The sequence below is a fragment of the Falco punctatus genome (assembly GCF_963210335.1).
Source record: "Falco punctatus genome assembly, chromosome: 4".
In the NCBI taxonomy this organism is placed as follows: Eukaryota; Metazoa; Chordata; class Aves; order Falconiformes; family Falconidae; genus Falco; species Falco punctatus.
Genome location: NC_137583.1, coordinates 49,279,679 through 49,292,579, shown reverse-complemented (window position 1 = coordinate 49,292,579; position 12,901 = coordinate 49,279,679). Strand labels below are relative to the sequence as shown.

General features: G+C 61.7%; 4 protein-coding genes across 5 annotated transcripts in view; 2 read left to right on the top strand and 2 right to left on the bottom strand.

Moving 5' to 3' along the window:
• TIMM44 (translocase of inner mitochondrial membrane 44) overlaps positions 1–12,901 on the top strand; it is a 109,371-nt gene that overhangs the window by 43,482 nt on the left and 52,988 nt on the right. The gene's annotated exons all lie outside the window — the stretch shown is intronic.
• LOC308061894 (heterogeneous nuclear ribonucleoprotein M-like) overlaps positions 1–12,901 on the top strand; it is a 48,190-nt gene that overhangs the window by 8,216 nt on the left and 27,073 nt on the right. The window lies entirely within an intron of this gene.
• On the bottom strand, positions 215–3,451 carry SHD (Src homology 2 domain containing transforming protein D). The gene is made up of 6 exons (XM_080382577.1): positions 3,126–3,451; positions 2,392–2,482; positions 2,064–2,276; positions 1,251–1,389; positions 732–851; positions 215–496 (listed from the first exon to the last, which is right to left on the bottom strand). The coding sequence occupies exons 1-6, from the start codon at positions 3,354–3,356 to the stop codon at positions 310–312; spliced, it is 981 nt and encodes a 326-aa protein (XP_080238703.1). The 5' UTR covers positions 3,357–3,451; the 3' UTR covers positions 215–309.
• Positions 4,488–11,776, bottom strand: YJU2 (YJU2 splicing factor homolog). The gene is made up of 8 exons (XM_080382578.1): positions 10,560–11,776; positions 9,986–10,086; positions 9,522–9,666; positions 9,037–9,171; positions 8,506–8,687; positions 7,843–7,963; positions 6,683–6,848; positions 4,488–5,547 (listed from the first exon to the last, which is right to left on the bottom strand). The coding sequence occupies exons 1-8, from the start codon at positions 10,581–10,583 to the stop codon at positions 5,462–5,464; spliced, it is 960 nt and encodes a 319-aa protein (XP_080238704.1). The 5' UTR covers positions 10,584–11,776; the 3' UTR covers positions 4,488–5,461.

Here is a 12,901-nt window from a genome sequence, read left to right as displayed (position 1 = left end):
GGGATAGGGGCTCATCTGGACCCCCCAACCTCACCTGGACCTCTGGGTTCCTGGGGAGACGGTGGGAGTGGGCACAAGGGCAGGACCCAAGTGTTGGGACCAGGATGGGACCGGTGGCAGGGCCACCACATCGTCCTGCCTGAGGGTGTCATGCCTTCCCCCGGAGGCACCATAGAGTTGAGCCTCAAGAGGGACCAGAGCGTCACCATGCCCACATGCCGCAGAGCACGCAGCGGGCAGGGGCTGCACATCGGCTTTTAATGGGAGGGCTTTGCTGCAGGACTGGGGAGGGGGCACAGCTGGGGAGGGTCACAGGGGCTGCACAGCCACGGGGTAGAGCAGGGAGAGGTGGCGGGCGCCGCGGACGGGCAGCGCCCGCGCTGTGTAGTGCCGCACGGCCTCGGGCACCGAGGGGAAGGCAGCTCCGGCGCGGCCGAGCACAAAGTGCTGCTCCCGTGTTCGCGTGAGCTTCACGTGCACGAAGCCATGGCTGCTCCTGCAGGTGGGGAGGGGAAACTGAGGCCCGCAGCGCAGGGCACGGCCACCCCTTGCACACACAGGTGCATGTCAACGTGCGTCACTGGGGAACACGCGAACACACGCCAGCATGTGGATGCAAGCACCATGCTGACAGCCCAGCCCCTCTACCCAGGATGCCCCCCATGCCTAGGTTGTCCCCAGGGCTGTCCCTGTGCCCCCCACCCTCCACTCCACCCCAGCCCTGCGCTCACCTGAGCGAGAGCGAGTAGTCATCGGGGCTGGTCTCGCAGTCCCGCACGAGGAAGCTGCCCTCGCGGCACAGTGCCAGCAGCGTCTCGGCGCCTGCCCGCCCAATGGGGCCATGGTACCAGCTGTGTGGTGGCATGTGGCACCCTGTGTGCATCACCCCAGCACACAGCACTGGGGCCCTCCCAGGACCCACCTGCACCATGGGGCACCCTCCACCCCATGGGGACACACCTATATCATGGGGTACCCATCTGTGCCACGGGCCATCCAACCACGTCAAAGGGACCAACCACCCCATGGGGACACATCCATGCCATGGGGCACCCAACCACATCAAAGGGGCCAACCACCCCATGGGGCACCCTCCACCCTCTGGGGACCCATCCATGTCATTGGGCACCTTCCACCCCATGGGGACCCATCTGTGGTGGACCCTTCACCCCTGAGGGCTGCCTCCACACCATGATGCGGGACTGGGATGCTGATGCCACCCCATGGAAGAGGGACCCGCCCAGACTCACGCCTGCTTCTCCAGGGGCAGCGAGGTGTCCACGTGCCTGGGGCTGGGGGGGCAGCCTGGCCTGGCACCTGGGGGGGGGCGGGGGGGCCGCGGCAGCTGCCGGGACAGGCTGGGGGAGCGCTCAGGGCTTTCAAACTGCACTGCGGGGACAAACGGGGGTGTCACCCCACTGTGGGGTTCCAGCACCCCTGCCTGCTGCTGGAGGGCACCTCTCAGTGCCAGACCACAAAGGAATGTCCCAGATGTCCCCACCTCTGCCTTGCCGTGGTCTCCCATTGCCCCCAAGGGGTGGGACCCATGGGTGCTGGTGGGTGCTGGGGCCAGGAGTGGTCTGGGATGATATCCATGGGTGCCACAGGATGCTGGGGTCCCAGGGGTGCTATCCCCAGGTGACAGGGGATGCCAGGGGTCCCTGGGTGGCACCCATGGGAGCTGAGGGATGTGGGGCTGGGGAACCCCAGGGTGGTACCCAGGGGTGCGGGAGATGCTAGGGGGCGGGAGTGATACCCATGGGAGCTGGGGGACCCTGGGGCAGCACCCATGGAGCTGGGTGACGTGGGGCTGGAGGACCTCAGGGTGGCATCAGTGGAGCTGTGGCATGTGGGGCTAGGGGACCCCGGGGTAGCACCCATGGAGCTGGGGGACATGGGGCTGGAGGGCCCCGGGGTAGCACCCATGGAGCTGGGGGGATGCAGGGCTGGGGAACCCCAGGGTGGCACCCATGGCTGCTGGGGGATGCTGGGGGTAAGGAGTGGTACCCAGAGGAGCTGGGGGGGACCCTGGGGTGACACTCAGTCCCCCGGGATGCTGTCACCTGCGAATGCCCGCGAGATGTGATCCTTCTTCCACTCCCAGGGCTGGTCATACTCGTCGGCCGGGCGCTCGTCGTCGCGGGGCAGGCGGCTCTCCCGGGCGGTGGGCACCCCCGGACCCTCCCCTGCCGTCTCCCACTCCTCGTAGGGGGTGTCGTAGAGCTGGGGTCCCCGCCGCGGCTTCGCCCGCCGGCCCTCGCCCTGCTGGGGGCACCCTGGGAACAGGCAAGGCCGGGAGAGGCAGCGAGGCCGGGATGGGTGGGAGGCCCCCTGGCCGTGGGACCCCCACCCGCGGGGCTGGGTGCTGGGGGGTGCCCGGGTGTCACCCACCTGTGGCCTCACCGGGCTCCTCGCAGCCACCCTCGGGTGCCGGGTCCTGCTCTCCCTCAAAGGGCTCCGAGTACTCGCTCTCACCGGGGCCCTGCGGGGGGGCGCCCTGGGTGGGACCCCGGGTGGGACGCGACCCCCACTGCCCCCCCTCCCCCGGTCCCCAGCCCCTGGGTCCCCTCCCCGGGACCCTGGAGGCTCCCCCAGCCCCTGATGTGGGTGTCCCCGGTCCTTTCCCCGCTCCCTCCCACCGGGTCCCTTTGTCCCCGGACCCCTTCCCCCTCTCCCAGTGACTCCACCGCCCCCAGCCCCCTTCCAGTGTCGTCCCCCCCGCAACGTGTCCCCAGGTCCTTCCCCGGGGTGCCCTGCTGCCCCCCGAGCCCTTGGCTCTTCCCGGTTCCCGACCACGGTCCCCCGCGGTTCCCCCGGTCCTTCTCCCCAGCCCCTCTGGGTCCTCAAGCCCCCTTCCCCACCTCCCCCCCCATCCCCCCTGTGCCCCCCCGCTCTTTGCCCCACAGTCCCTCCGCTCGTTCCCAGTTGCCCCACTCGCACTCCTCCGCCCCCACCCAGGTCCTGCTCCCCGGTACCCCCCGGTTCCTCGCCCCAGCCCCCCCTCCCCGCTGCACCCACCCGGTCCCTTCACCCCCCAACCCTGGTGCCCGCGCGTTCCTCCGGGTCTTGCTTCGCTGCCCCCCACCCCCCCGCGCCCCGGTGTCCCCCGTGTCCCCCGCTCGTACCTGCTCCAGCCGGCGGGGGCCGCCCCCCGGCCCCGCGCCCCCCACCCGCACCAGCCGGTGCCGGGGGGAGGCAGCGGGGCCGCGCAGGACAGCGCCGGGGGGGCCGCCGGGGGGGGCCCCGCTCCCGGTGCCGGTGGGGCGGCGCTCGCCGCCGCTGTAGTCGGGCTGGGGTGGGCGGGGGGGAGAGCGCCGGGCCCCCCGGCCCAGGTACTCCCGGAGCCACTTGGCCATGGCGGGGCCGGCACCGGGAGCGCGGGCGCGCCGGGACCCCCCCGCCGCCGCCGGGAGCCGCTTTGTGTCGCCGCCGCGCGCGGCGCGGACCGGAGCCCCCGGCCCCCCCGCACCCGCCTCGCCGGGGGTGGGGGGACGGGACCGGCACGAGAAGGGGGACGGGCACCGGGGACTCTGCGGGGGACAATGAAGGGGACACGCCGGGAGCCCTGCTGCCCCCCTCTGCGGTGATGGGGGCACCGGGACGCCCGAGTGACAGCGGGACGGGGCCCCCCGTGTGTGCGACAGTGGGAGAAGGGGAGTCACCGGGAGCCCCGGGCACCGACGGGGGGCACAGCGGGCACAGGCCACCCCCCCGGGCTTCCGGGGGGTCAGGGCACAGGGAAAGAGCTGGGGGGCACCAAGCCTGGGGGCTTCGGATGGCTGGAGGTAGGATGGAGCCCCCAACCACAGGGTCAGCCCCCCCCAGGGAGCTTGTCATGGGGGTTCCTGCCTCCCCCTCTGCCCCGGGGACCACACGGGGGGGTCAGGAGGGCCGGTACCCCCCAACCATGCACCGAGCAGGCTCCTTGTATTGTCTTCCCAGAACAAAGGCCCCCCCCCTGGGATCCCAGCCTGGGGCTGGGGGTGCAGGGAGCTGCGGGGGGGGCACACGTATGGGAGGAGGACATGGCTGGGGGGGTCCTGCATGGCCAGGGGCCCCCCAGCTTTGCTCCTGACAGACCCCATCTAACGCCAACCCCAGGGCTCAGCCCAATATCCAGCATTAATATTTGAAGAGGCTAATTACAACACTCGTGCAGGGAATGCTAATTGGGACGGGGGGGGGGCTGGGTTTTCTCCCCGGCTCTCAGAAACGCTCCACAAGGCCCTGGCCCTGCAGCCCATGCCAGAGCGCTTTTTGTGAGCGGGTTAATTAGCAAGAAGCTGCTCGTTAATTAGATGTGGGTGCCTTAAGGAGGAAGTTAATGGACATGGGTGCGGAGACTGAGCCCTGGTTGGGGCAGGGGGGTGCGCGAGGGTGGATAAACCCGTATGATGGGGTGGGGGTCCTTGGGGCTGCCCCTGCCAGAGGCGTGCGGGCAGGACCCACCACCCGTGTACAAATTACTGCTCTGGAAGACGAAGAAGTGGCTCTGACACATCTGATTTATTACCGGGTTGTGGCTGCCAGTGAGCCGAGTAAACCCAATTGCTCTCTGACCGGTGTGGGGGGGTTGTCACCAAGCTGGCTGGGGACAGCTGGGGCACAGGAGGACTTGGGCAGGGGAAGGGGGCTGGTGGCAGCCCAGCCAGGACAGCCCTGGCCCCACAGTGCATGGCCAGACGCGCCCTCTGGGTCTGTGCTGTGGGAAATGTCACTTCCACCAGCAAACACTGGGGGACTCGGGCTCATCCCACAAAGGTGGGATCTGAGCCCCTGGTGGGGGGTCAGGAGCTGCCCTGGGCTACAGCAGTGGTGGTGGCGAGTCCTCCCACAGCAGAAGGGTGCTGAGCTCCTGCCTTACCGCTGCTCGGACGAGGGGCTGGAGCAAAGGAAGGCCCTGAGGTCCCTTTACCACCATGGGGGAGGTCAGTGTGTCACAAACCGGGGCCCGATCAGCACGGAGGTGAGGGCAGTGGGTGCCACCAGAATGGAGAAATGACGCAGTCCTGGCTGGCCCCAGCAGTTCTGAACATGTTGTGGGTGCAGAGCTGGGACACATCCTGCTCCCAGGGCTGGCCAAGAGCTACGTCTGGGCATGACCAGCCTGGGACAGCGTCGGCACTCTCCACTGGCTGCACGGCAGCAGCCAGACCCTCCTGGGAGGAAGGGGTCTTCTCCACCAGCCCATCAGGGCTCTGTCCACCAGCAGTGTCAGCCAGTGAGGGTGGCTGGGGCCTTGTCCCTGTTGGAGGATGGACGTGCATGCCGGGCCAAGGCAGGTGAAGGCGCTGGGACTCCAGATGGTCTGGAAACCCCGCTGGGCCTGCCGGCTGCGATGCCAGCTCTGCATGGGGCTCGGGAGCAGCTGCTGTCAGCTGGGAGCAGGGCACAGCCTGCAATCCCTGCTCCTGCAGTCCCTGCTCCTGCAATCCCTGCTCCACACTGGCTCGGGGGCTCGTCAGTCGCTCGGGCTGTCCTCGCTGTCCGAATACGTCCCCAACAAGCCGAGGGAGGACGTGGTGCCCGTTGCTGTGGGAAACGAGCCTGGAAGCCGAGCAAGAGAACAGACACCATCAGGTAGGGCCCTCCCCATGGCCCCCCAACCCCGCCGGCTCGGCACAACCAGCCACGCGGAAACACAAGCCTGCGTCGCTGCTCTGGCTGCTTGCGGCTGGAAGCGAGGTGCCCGGAGCCAGAGTCCGAGCTGTGCCTCGTTCCCTCAGCCTGAATCTCCATGAGGACAGCAAGGTTAAATCGGGTGGACAAGGAGACCCCGCACCCCCTTGGCTGGAGCCTCCTGCTTCCGCCTTGCGGCAGTGACGGGAAGCAGCAAGGCTGGCCCAAGGTCTGGCAAAACCCTGTTCTCCCTCCGCAACCCCCGGGGAGATCTCAGCTGCTGGAAAGGAAGAGGAGCTGGCTCTCAGCTCTGACCACACCAGCTGCGAGTGCGAGGCAGCGTCACAGGCAGAGCACCTTGAGTCCTCGAAAAACGGGCAGCTCCTCCAGCATAATCTGGCTAAACAGACCCTGCCAGCAGCCACGAGCAGGTGGCTGGGGGAAGAATATAAATAAAAATAAGAATATAAAAAAATGGGGTAACTACAAGAGCTGTCCTTCCCCTTGAGGGCAGAGGGACTTACTATGCCAAAGGCTTAGGGGCCAATCAGCCCAGAACTAATCAATTCATCACCTCCCTTCCCAAATCCACGGATGCTCTGGCTTCCTGGGGCTGTGAATGCTGAGGTGCTGGAAAGCCTTTCTGCTTGTTTTCACCACTTCTTTAAAGCTGACAAACTCCAACAGTTTGGCAGGTTTTATAATCAAGCCCCAACCAAAGCCATTTTCTTGCTTTCATGTTCACATCTCACTGTTGTGACGGTTCTCAGCATTATAACTGCACACCGAGTTGCTGTTTTGAAGCTCCTGACCCTGACAGTCTGTCTCCATGGCCTTGGCTTACTGCCAATGGCCAGGAAGGAACCCCTCCTCCACCTGGACATCTCCTGGAAACAGGGACAACCCTCTGTTCTTACACCATCATGGCCCCATCTGCCTCACAACAAGGACTTGAGCTAAGAGCATTCAGGCTCTGAAGACAGTGCTAAAAGCCACTTGGGTGCTGCCAGGTCCCTCCCTGACCGCCCAGCTCAGGCCACCCCATTCCCACGTGGGCAGTTACCGGTGGTGGCCGTGATGCCTCGGTTCTCTGTCCCATTAGCCAGGGCCGGACCTGGCTTCTGCTTCCTCACTGTCACCAGCCCGGCCAGCTGGGGCTTGGTGTTCAATTTGCCCACACTCCGCTCCCAGCTCTCAGTCTTCAGCTTCTTACTCTGGGGCTGAGGGTCCTGCAGAGCAGAGCAGGGGCATTAGGGTGCTCTGGCCTCAGAGGGGAGGCAGAGGGATGGGGGAGAAGGACCAGTGGTGAAAACAGCAGCACAAAGAGCAAAAGGCATGAGGATAGCTGCTCAGAGCAGCAGCGAGTATTCTACCCCCCCCCCCCGCACGGCAGCGACTGGCACAAGCTAAACAAACAACAGGGATATAGATCTAAATGGCTGCAGAACAGCCCTTGGAGACAAATGTCCCGATGCCTGTGACAGTTAAATCCAGCCTTGTGTAGCTGTGGGATGGCCCTGGGATGCTGAGGAGCCAGATGCATGCCACAGGGCTGCACAACCTCTGCCAGCCAGGACTGCATGCCTGCAGGTGGTCTGGCCACAGAATCAAACTCCCCCAGGCACGAGGATTAGTGCCGGGCCAGGGAACATCGCTCAGATTAACCCCAGCTCGGTTTAGAGACACAGCAGCTTTGATTCATCCAGCCGGACAGAGGTCCCCGCAGACACGGATCGACATTGGAGAGCAGCAGTGCAGGGGCCTGTCTGTGGGGATAATCCCTCCCTCGCAAGCCAGGCACTGAAAGCTCTTTTGTTCTGCATGTCTCCAACACGGACAAAACAGAACCAAAGGAAAGGCTGTCCCAGGCAGTTGTTTCACTGCTGTAATTTTCAGGGCACTCAAAACGTGCCTGAAGCACGACCAAGGCAAAGGCGAGCCCATCCTTTTTGAGCTGAAAGGGAAGCCACATCCTGAGCAAGGACAGGGGCAGCTCCCACCCAGCCTTTGTCAGCAAACGTTGTCTAAAATCACCAACTGATCCCTGTCTCCTTTCAGCCCAGTGCACAGGGACACAGGCTTTCCAAGCTGCTCATGCGTGACAGGCATTAGGGCTCCATCGGAGCACAGAGCAGGGACAAAGCAGGCACCATGCAGCCCAGGACAGCGGATTTGGTCTGGGGAAAAGGTGCTGTGGGTGGAAGAGCCTCTGCCCCCACTCACCTCCTGCAAGATATCTGTAGGTTTCACTTTGGCCACAGGCTTCGCTCGCGATTTCGTGGGCTCTTCATCAGAGTCAGAGTCTACCAGTAGCCGCCGGTTCTGGGCCTGCTCCAGCATAGCTCTACAAGGAGAGAGGCCACACATGGAGGGTTAGAGCTGGCTCCGTTCCACTGCTGTGCCAAGTGGTGCCGGCTGTGCACTGTGCCCATGCTGTCTGCTGTAAGGGGAGCTGGAATTCAGCAGCAGTGCAATGGGATCCACCTTCTCAGGTGTTTTTTAAGAAGTCATGTTCAAGCAGTGCCCGAAAGTTGATAGCACTGAGACTTGCTGCCTCAGCAAGGTGCAGAAACCCTCTCTCCACATGAGGACACTTCTCAGGGTCAGTCAGGCCCCTGCAGCAGCCCAGATCTCCCCACCAGATGAGCCAGTGACAGCAAACCAGTACCTCCCTAAACATGTTGCCACAACAAACTGCCCCAGATCTCCCCACAGCCAGCTCAGGACTACATCCCACCCACGCAACTCCTGTGAACTCAGGCCCCTCAGGCTGGGCCCTCTCTTGGGTGCTCTCAGGGTGCTAAGGAAAGGGTGAGACACAGCCCTGCCTAGCCAGGGCCAGCATGGCTGATTTCATATGCCTGTGAACACTCCCAGCCCACTCACTTCATCTCTTGCTCATCCTCCTCTTGCTCCTTGCGCTTCTGCTCCTCCTCGAACTCCTTGTACTGCTTCAGCATGGCCTCAAAGTCCACATTTGCCTGGCGCTGGTTGAGTTCTTTCAGCTCCTGCAGGTTCTCTAGAACCTCCATCTCCAGCTTGGAGTCCTTGGTTCGATTCTCCAGGACCTGGGTGACCAGAGGTAAGTCAAGGCAGGCACAGAGAGCAGAGCCTGCCAGCAATCTCCAACACAACCTCTCCCCCCATCACAGGGCTGGAAGCAGCAAGAGGATCATCATCCCCCTCACTCTGGGGTCTTAGGACAGGAAAAACTGGGGCAAGATGCAGTCTGTCACAAGTTCCAACAAAGCAGGAAACTCCTGAGAGCAAAGTGCTGCCTCCTGCCTGTCCAGCGCACAGCAGTACTTTGGGAGCCTGTAGAACTAAACCAACAGCTACGAAGTCACCTGCTTTGCTGGGGAAAAGCAGTCAGGGTAGGAGAGAGGTTTGCCTTCTGCAGACGTCACATTCTCATACCTTCATGGGATTGTTGAGCTCCTCCTCTTCCCTCTCCTTCTGCATTCTTTTCTCCTCTTCCTCCAAGAGCTTCTCAGCTTGGAAGTTGCGAGTGGCACCATGCTCCATGGTGTAGTCTGTGTTCTCAGGATCTGTCTAAGGAAGAAATGAGACAGCAAAGTCATTGTACTGGGGCAATTCTGCTCCAGCCATCCTGCGGCCACTTACAGAGCCACAAGCAAATGTTTCCCAATTTCATTTACATCATAGGGCAGACAATCACTCATGGCCTTCTGTTCTGCTCCAGCTGACGTGCTGCTGCAGCCCACCCACGGATGGGCGAGACACTTCAGAACTACAAACTGCCATGATAAGGGAAGGTACACCAAAAATCACATGCTTAGACTCAAGTCTTTTCTGGGACACCCTTTCCCCAGGGGGGCAGCACCACAGGCTGTACAACATCCCCAAAAAGCAAGAGTGCAGAAAATACAGAACGTATTCACCTTGAAAGTGATCTCTGCCAGGCAACGCGTGCACTTGATGTAGAAGCGGAAGATGGGAAGCCCCAGGTACACCTCATTCTGAACAGTCTCCTTACGGGCATTAAACTTCTTCCCTTTGTAGATGTATTCGCCACATGTCTTGCACCTACAAAAGAAAAAAGACAAGTCTGTAACACATCAAAAGAAAAGAACAAACAAACCAATAAAAGTCCAAGTGATTTTTGGGCTGCGTGAGCCCAGGTTCTGAGCAATGGTTCTTTCCTTCTTTGGAGATTCAGTACCTACTCTTCAAACAAACCCAAAATCACCCGCAGCATCACCTCCCCCTCCCTCACCCTTTTTCTTCTGGTCTGTGTGACCTCTAATGGCTGCCGGGAGCAGCTCCCCTGCAGCATACGGAGGCAAAACAATTCCTAAGTGAAGTCTTCTACAGCTGCTTCCTTCTGACTGGTACAGACTCTTACCGCATGTTGAAAGGGGCCATGAGCCGCACCACATACTGTCGGTCCTTTGGGAGTTTGAGCTTTGGGATCTTAGCAGGATCGAAGTCCGGCGGGTAGTATTTCTACAGAGACAGAGCAGAGATGTGTGCGTGCTGGGCACAGAGCCACCCAGAAGAGCGTGAACTGTGGCAGGCAGGCTCCCAGCTGCTGTACCAGCCTAAGGCACCAGCTCCACACAGCAGGAGCTAGCGTGGCAGGGTGCGGTGGATGGGGTGTTTGGCACTTGAGACCACGCCACAGCCAGGCACTGTGGGCGTCTGTCTGTCCTCAGCCCCAGGCCCCCCAACCCTTACATGATTTTAGGGCCTGCTCCAAGCACTGCCAGGAGCCCCAGGCTGGGGATCCCCACCTCAACCGCCTCCCTCTCAGCCTGAGAGTCCTCTCAGGAACCCCCCCTCGGCCTCAGGGACCCCCAACCGAGCAGGGACTCCCCGTCACCCCGCGCCTCAGGACCAAGCCCAGCGATCAGGGAACCCTCCCAGGGGCCAGTCCGGCCTGGGGACCCCCCAGCCAGCGAAATACCCCCCTAACTCACGTTCAACACTTTCCGCTCCGACATGGCTGCAGCCTCCCCCAGCCACCAGTGCAACCCAGCAGCTGCCCCCCTCACCGCTCGCCACTTCCGGGAGATAGCCCCACCTTCCTCCGCCGCTCATTGGTGCAACGAGCCACAAGCGGGCCATTCCTCGTCTGCTACTGGCTGCGTCCGCTGCCTGTCAACGGGCCCCGCTCCCGCTGCTGCTCCATGGACAAGAGCCCGCCGGAGCGCCGCGGCCCGCTCTGGGGTTCCGCCGGTGCTGCCCGGCCCGGCCGCTGCGAGGGTCTGGGGAGCGACCGCGGCCCTGGCTGGAGCCGGGAGACCTGGGGCAACGCGGGAGCTGCGAGCTGTGGGCAGCCGGAGCGCGGCTGCTGGGCAGGCCCCACTCCCAGGGTTCACCATGTGGGGCACGGGCTAAAAAAAGTCGGGTTTATGTTCAAAATATTCCCCCAGCTGCAGTATTCGGCCTCTGTGAGGCACTTTGTGATCAGTCTCTGCGGTGGGAAGAAATTAAATTAATTGTCCCTAATGCAGGTAGATGAGTAATTTGGTGCTGCGGAAGGTTCAGTGGGAGCTTGCCGGCGTGTGCGGCGGTGCTGCCTGGCGAGGGAAACTCCTGTGCTGCCCTTCAGTTTGCCTGCTCGTGTGCGCTTTGCTGTTTCTTGCTTAAAACCGAGGATTCAAAGTCCTTCACTTACTGTTTATTGTTTGGAGTTTGATGGTTTCTCACTTAGAAGTTATAGTTTATTACTGTATTTTCTAAAAAATGAGCCACGAGCTATGAAAATTTCCTGAAGGCCTTTGTTCGGGAAGAAGTACAGACAGGCAAAATTGGGGTTTTTCCTTTCAAATACCATTGCTGAATCCTATCCCTGAAGGAAAAAGCAGGGGGAAGTCTGGCAGCTCCTTAGTTTCTTGCTGCATCACCGGCAGGAGGAGGAGCTGACCCTCAGTCCATCCCAGCCATGCTGGTGGATGTCAGTAAGGGCTTCTCAGGTGACAGGCTCCTCAGGTGACACTGGGTGTAGGTGGCACTGAGCCGGGTGGCAGACTCACTCCTGGATGCTGTGTGTATGCATTAATTAATAAACAGTTGGTTTATTCATTCAACTTGTGTCCTGCTACCTTTGCACTCGGTAAAAAGTGCCTCAATGGGGTGGCCTGGGGAGGGGGTTACCCACTATTGGGGCTCCTGGGGCACCCTAAGGCCCCTTGGTCTGCCGGGACAGCCTGGGGGCTGCTGGTGGGCCCCCCTGTGCCTCCTGGATGTGGGGATGATGGCAGAGCAGGTCTGGGTGGGAAGAACAGCCTCTCCCAGGTGACCCCCTCAGTGTCACGGCTGGCCGGGAGACGCAGGTGGCCGGTCAGCCATTTGGCCCCAGAGGGCACACCTGGAGCAGCAGTGCTGGAGCACGGGGCTGCCAGGATGCCAAGAGCTCTGCCTGTCCCAGTAGGAGTAATTTCTGCTGTGGACCTCCTGTGCCCTTTCACATCCCCACCTAAGGGTCCTGTTGTCTCTCTCTACCAGCTGCCTTTTACCCCCTGACCCTCTTAGGGCTTCCCCAGGCCCATCGCAATGCCTGCCAAAACCCTCCTTGTGCCCCACTGCACTCCAACGCTCCTTGGGGCCCCTCTGCTTCCCTCAGAACCTTCCTCAGTCCTTCTTTACATCCCATAAGTCATTTTCCTCTCTACAGCTCCTAGGATGTCTCCAAGTCCCTCTATGCTCACAGCACCCCCAAACCTCCTCATGCTCCCGCCATGCCCTTCGAGGCCCTACACAACTTGCTCTCAGGCTCTCCTCACGCTGCAGAGCACGGTGTGCTGTCTGTTGTGCCTGGGAGCCCCACTTTGGTGTCTGAGCCCCTCGAAGACCTCTGTGCTGCACCTGTCTGGAGGTGCAACGTTGAGTTTGGCATTGTGGAACAGAAAACTGCCAGTTCTGAAGATGGAACGGGGCTCTCTGGGCACGATCCTCAGATCTCAGTGCCAGGTGATGCTCAGCAAGAACTGGAGATTGCTGCTGAAACTTATGGGGAAAAAAACCAAGGAAGCAGCGAGGGCAATAGCTTGAATAAAGGAGTGTGTGTGTCAAGTGGTCCATAGAGTAAGAGCTCTAATCCTGACAAAGGTCTCTCAGCAGCAGTTTACTGTGTAATCCTGGTAACTGTTATGTGTACTAGTAATATCCCCCAAGGTAGCTGGGGGTCTACCCTGGTGGTGGGGCCTCACCGCAGCTGCAGCATGCATGTAAGCATCATTCTATACTTAAACCTCCAGGCCTTGCTGGGGCTCCATGCTGGGCCTGTCTGCGATCTGGGCTGAACCTGACTGAGGAA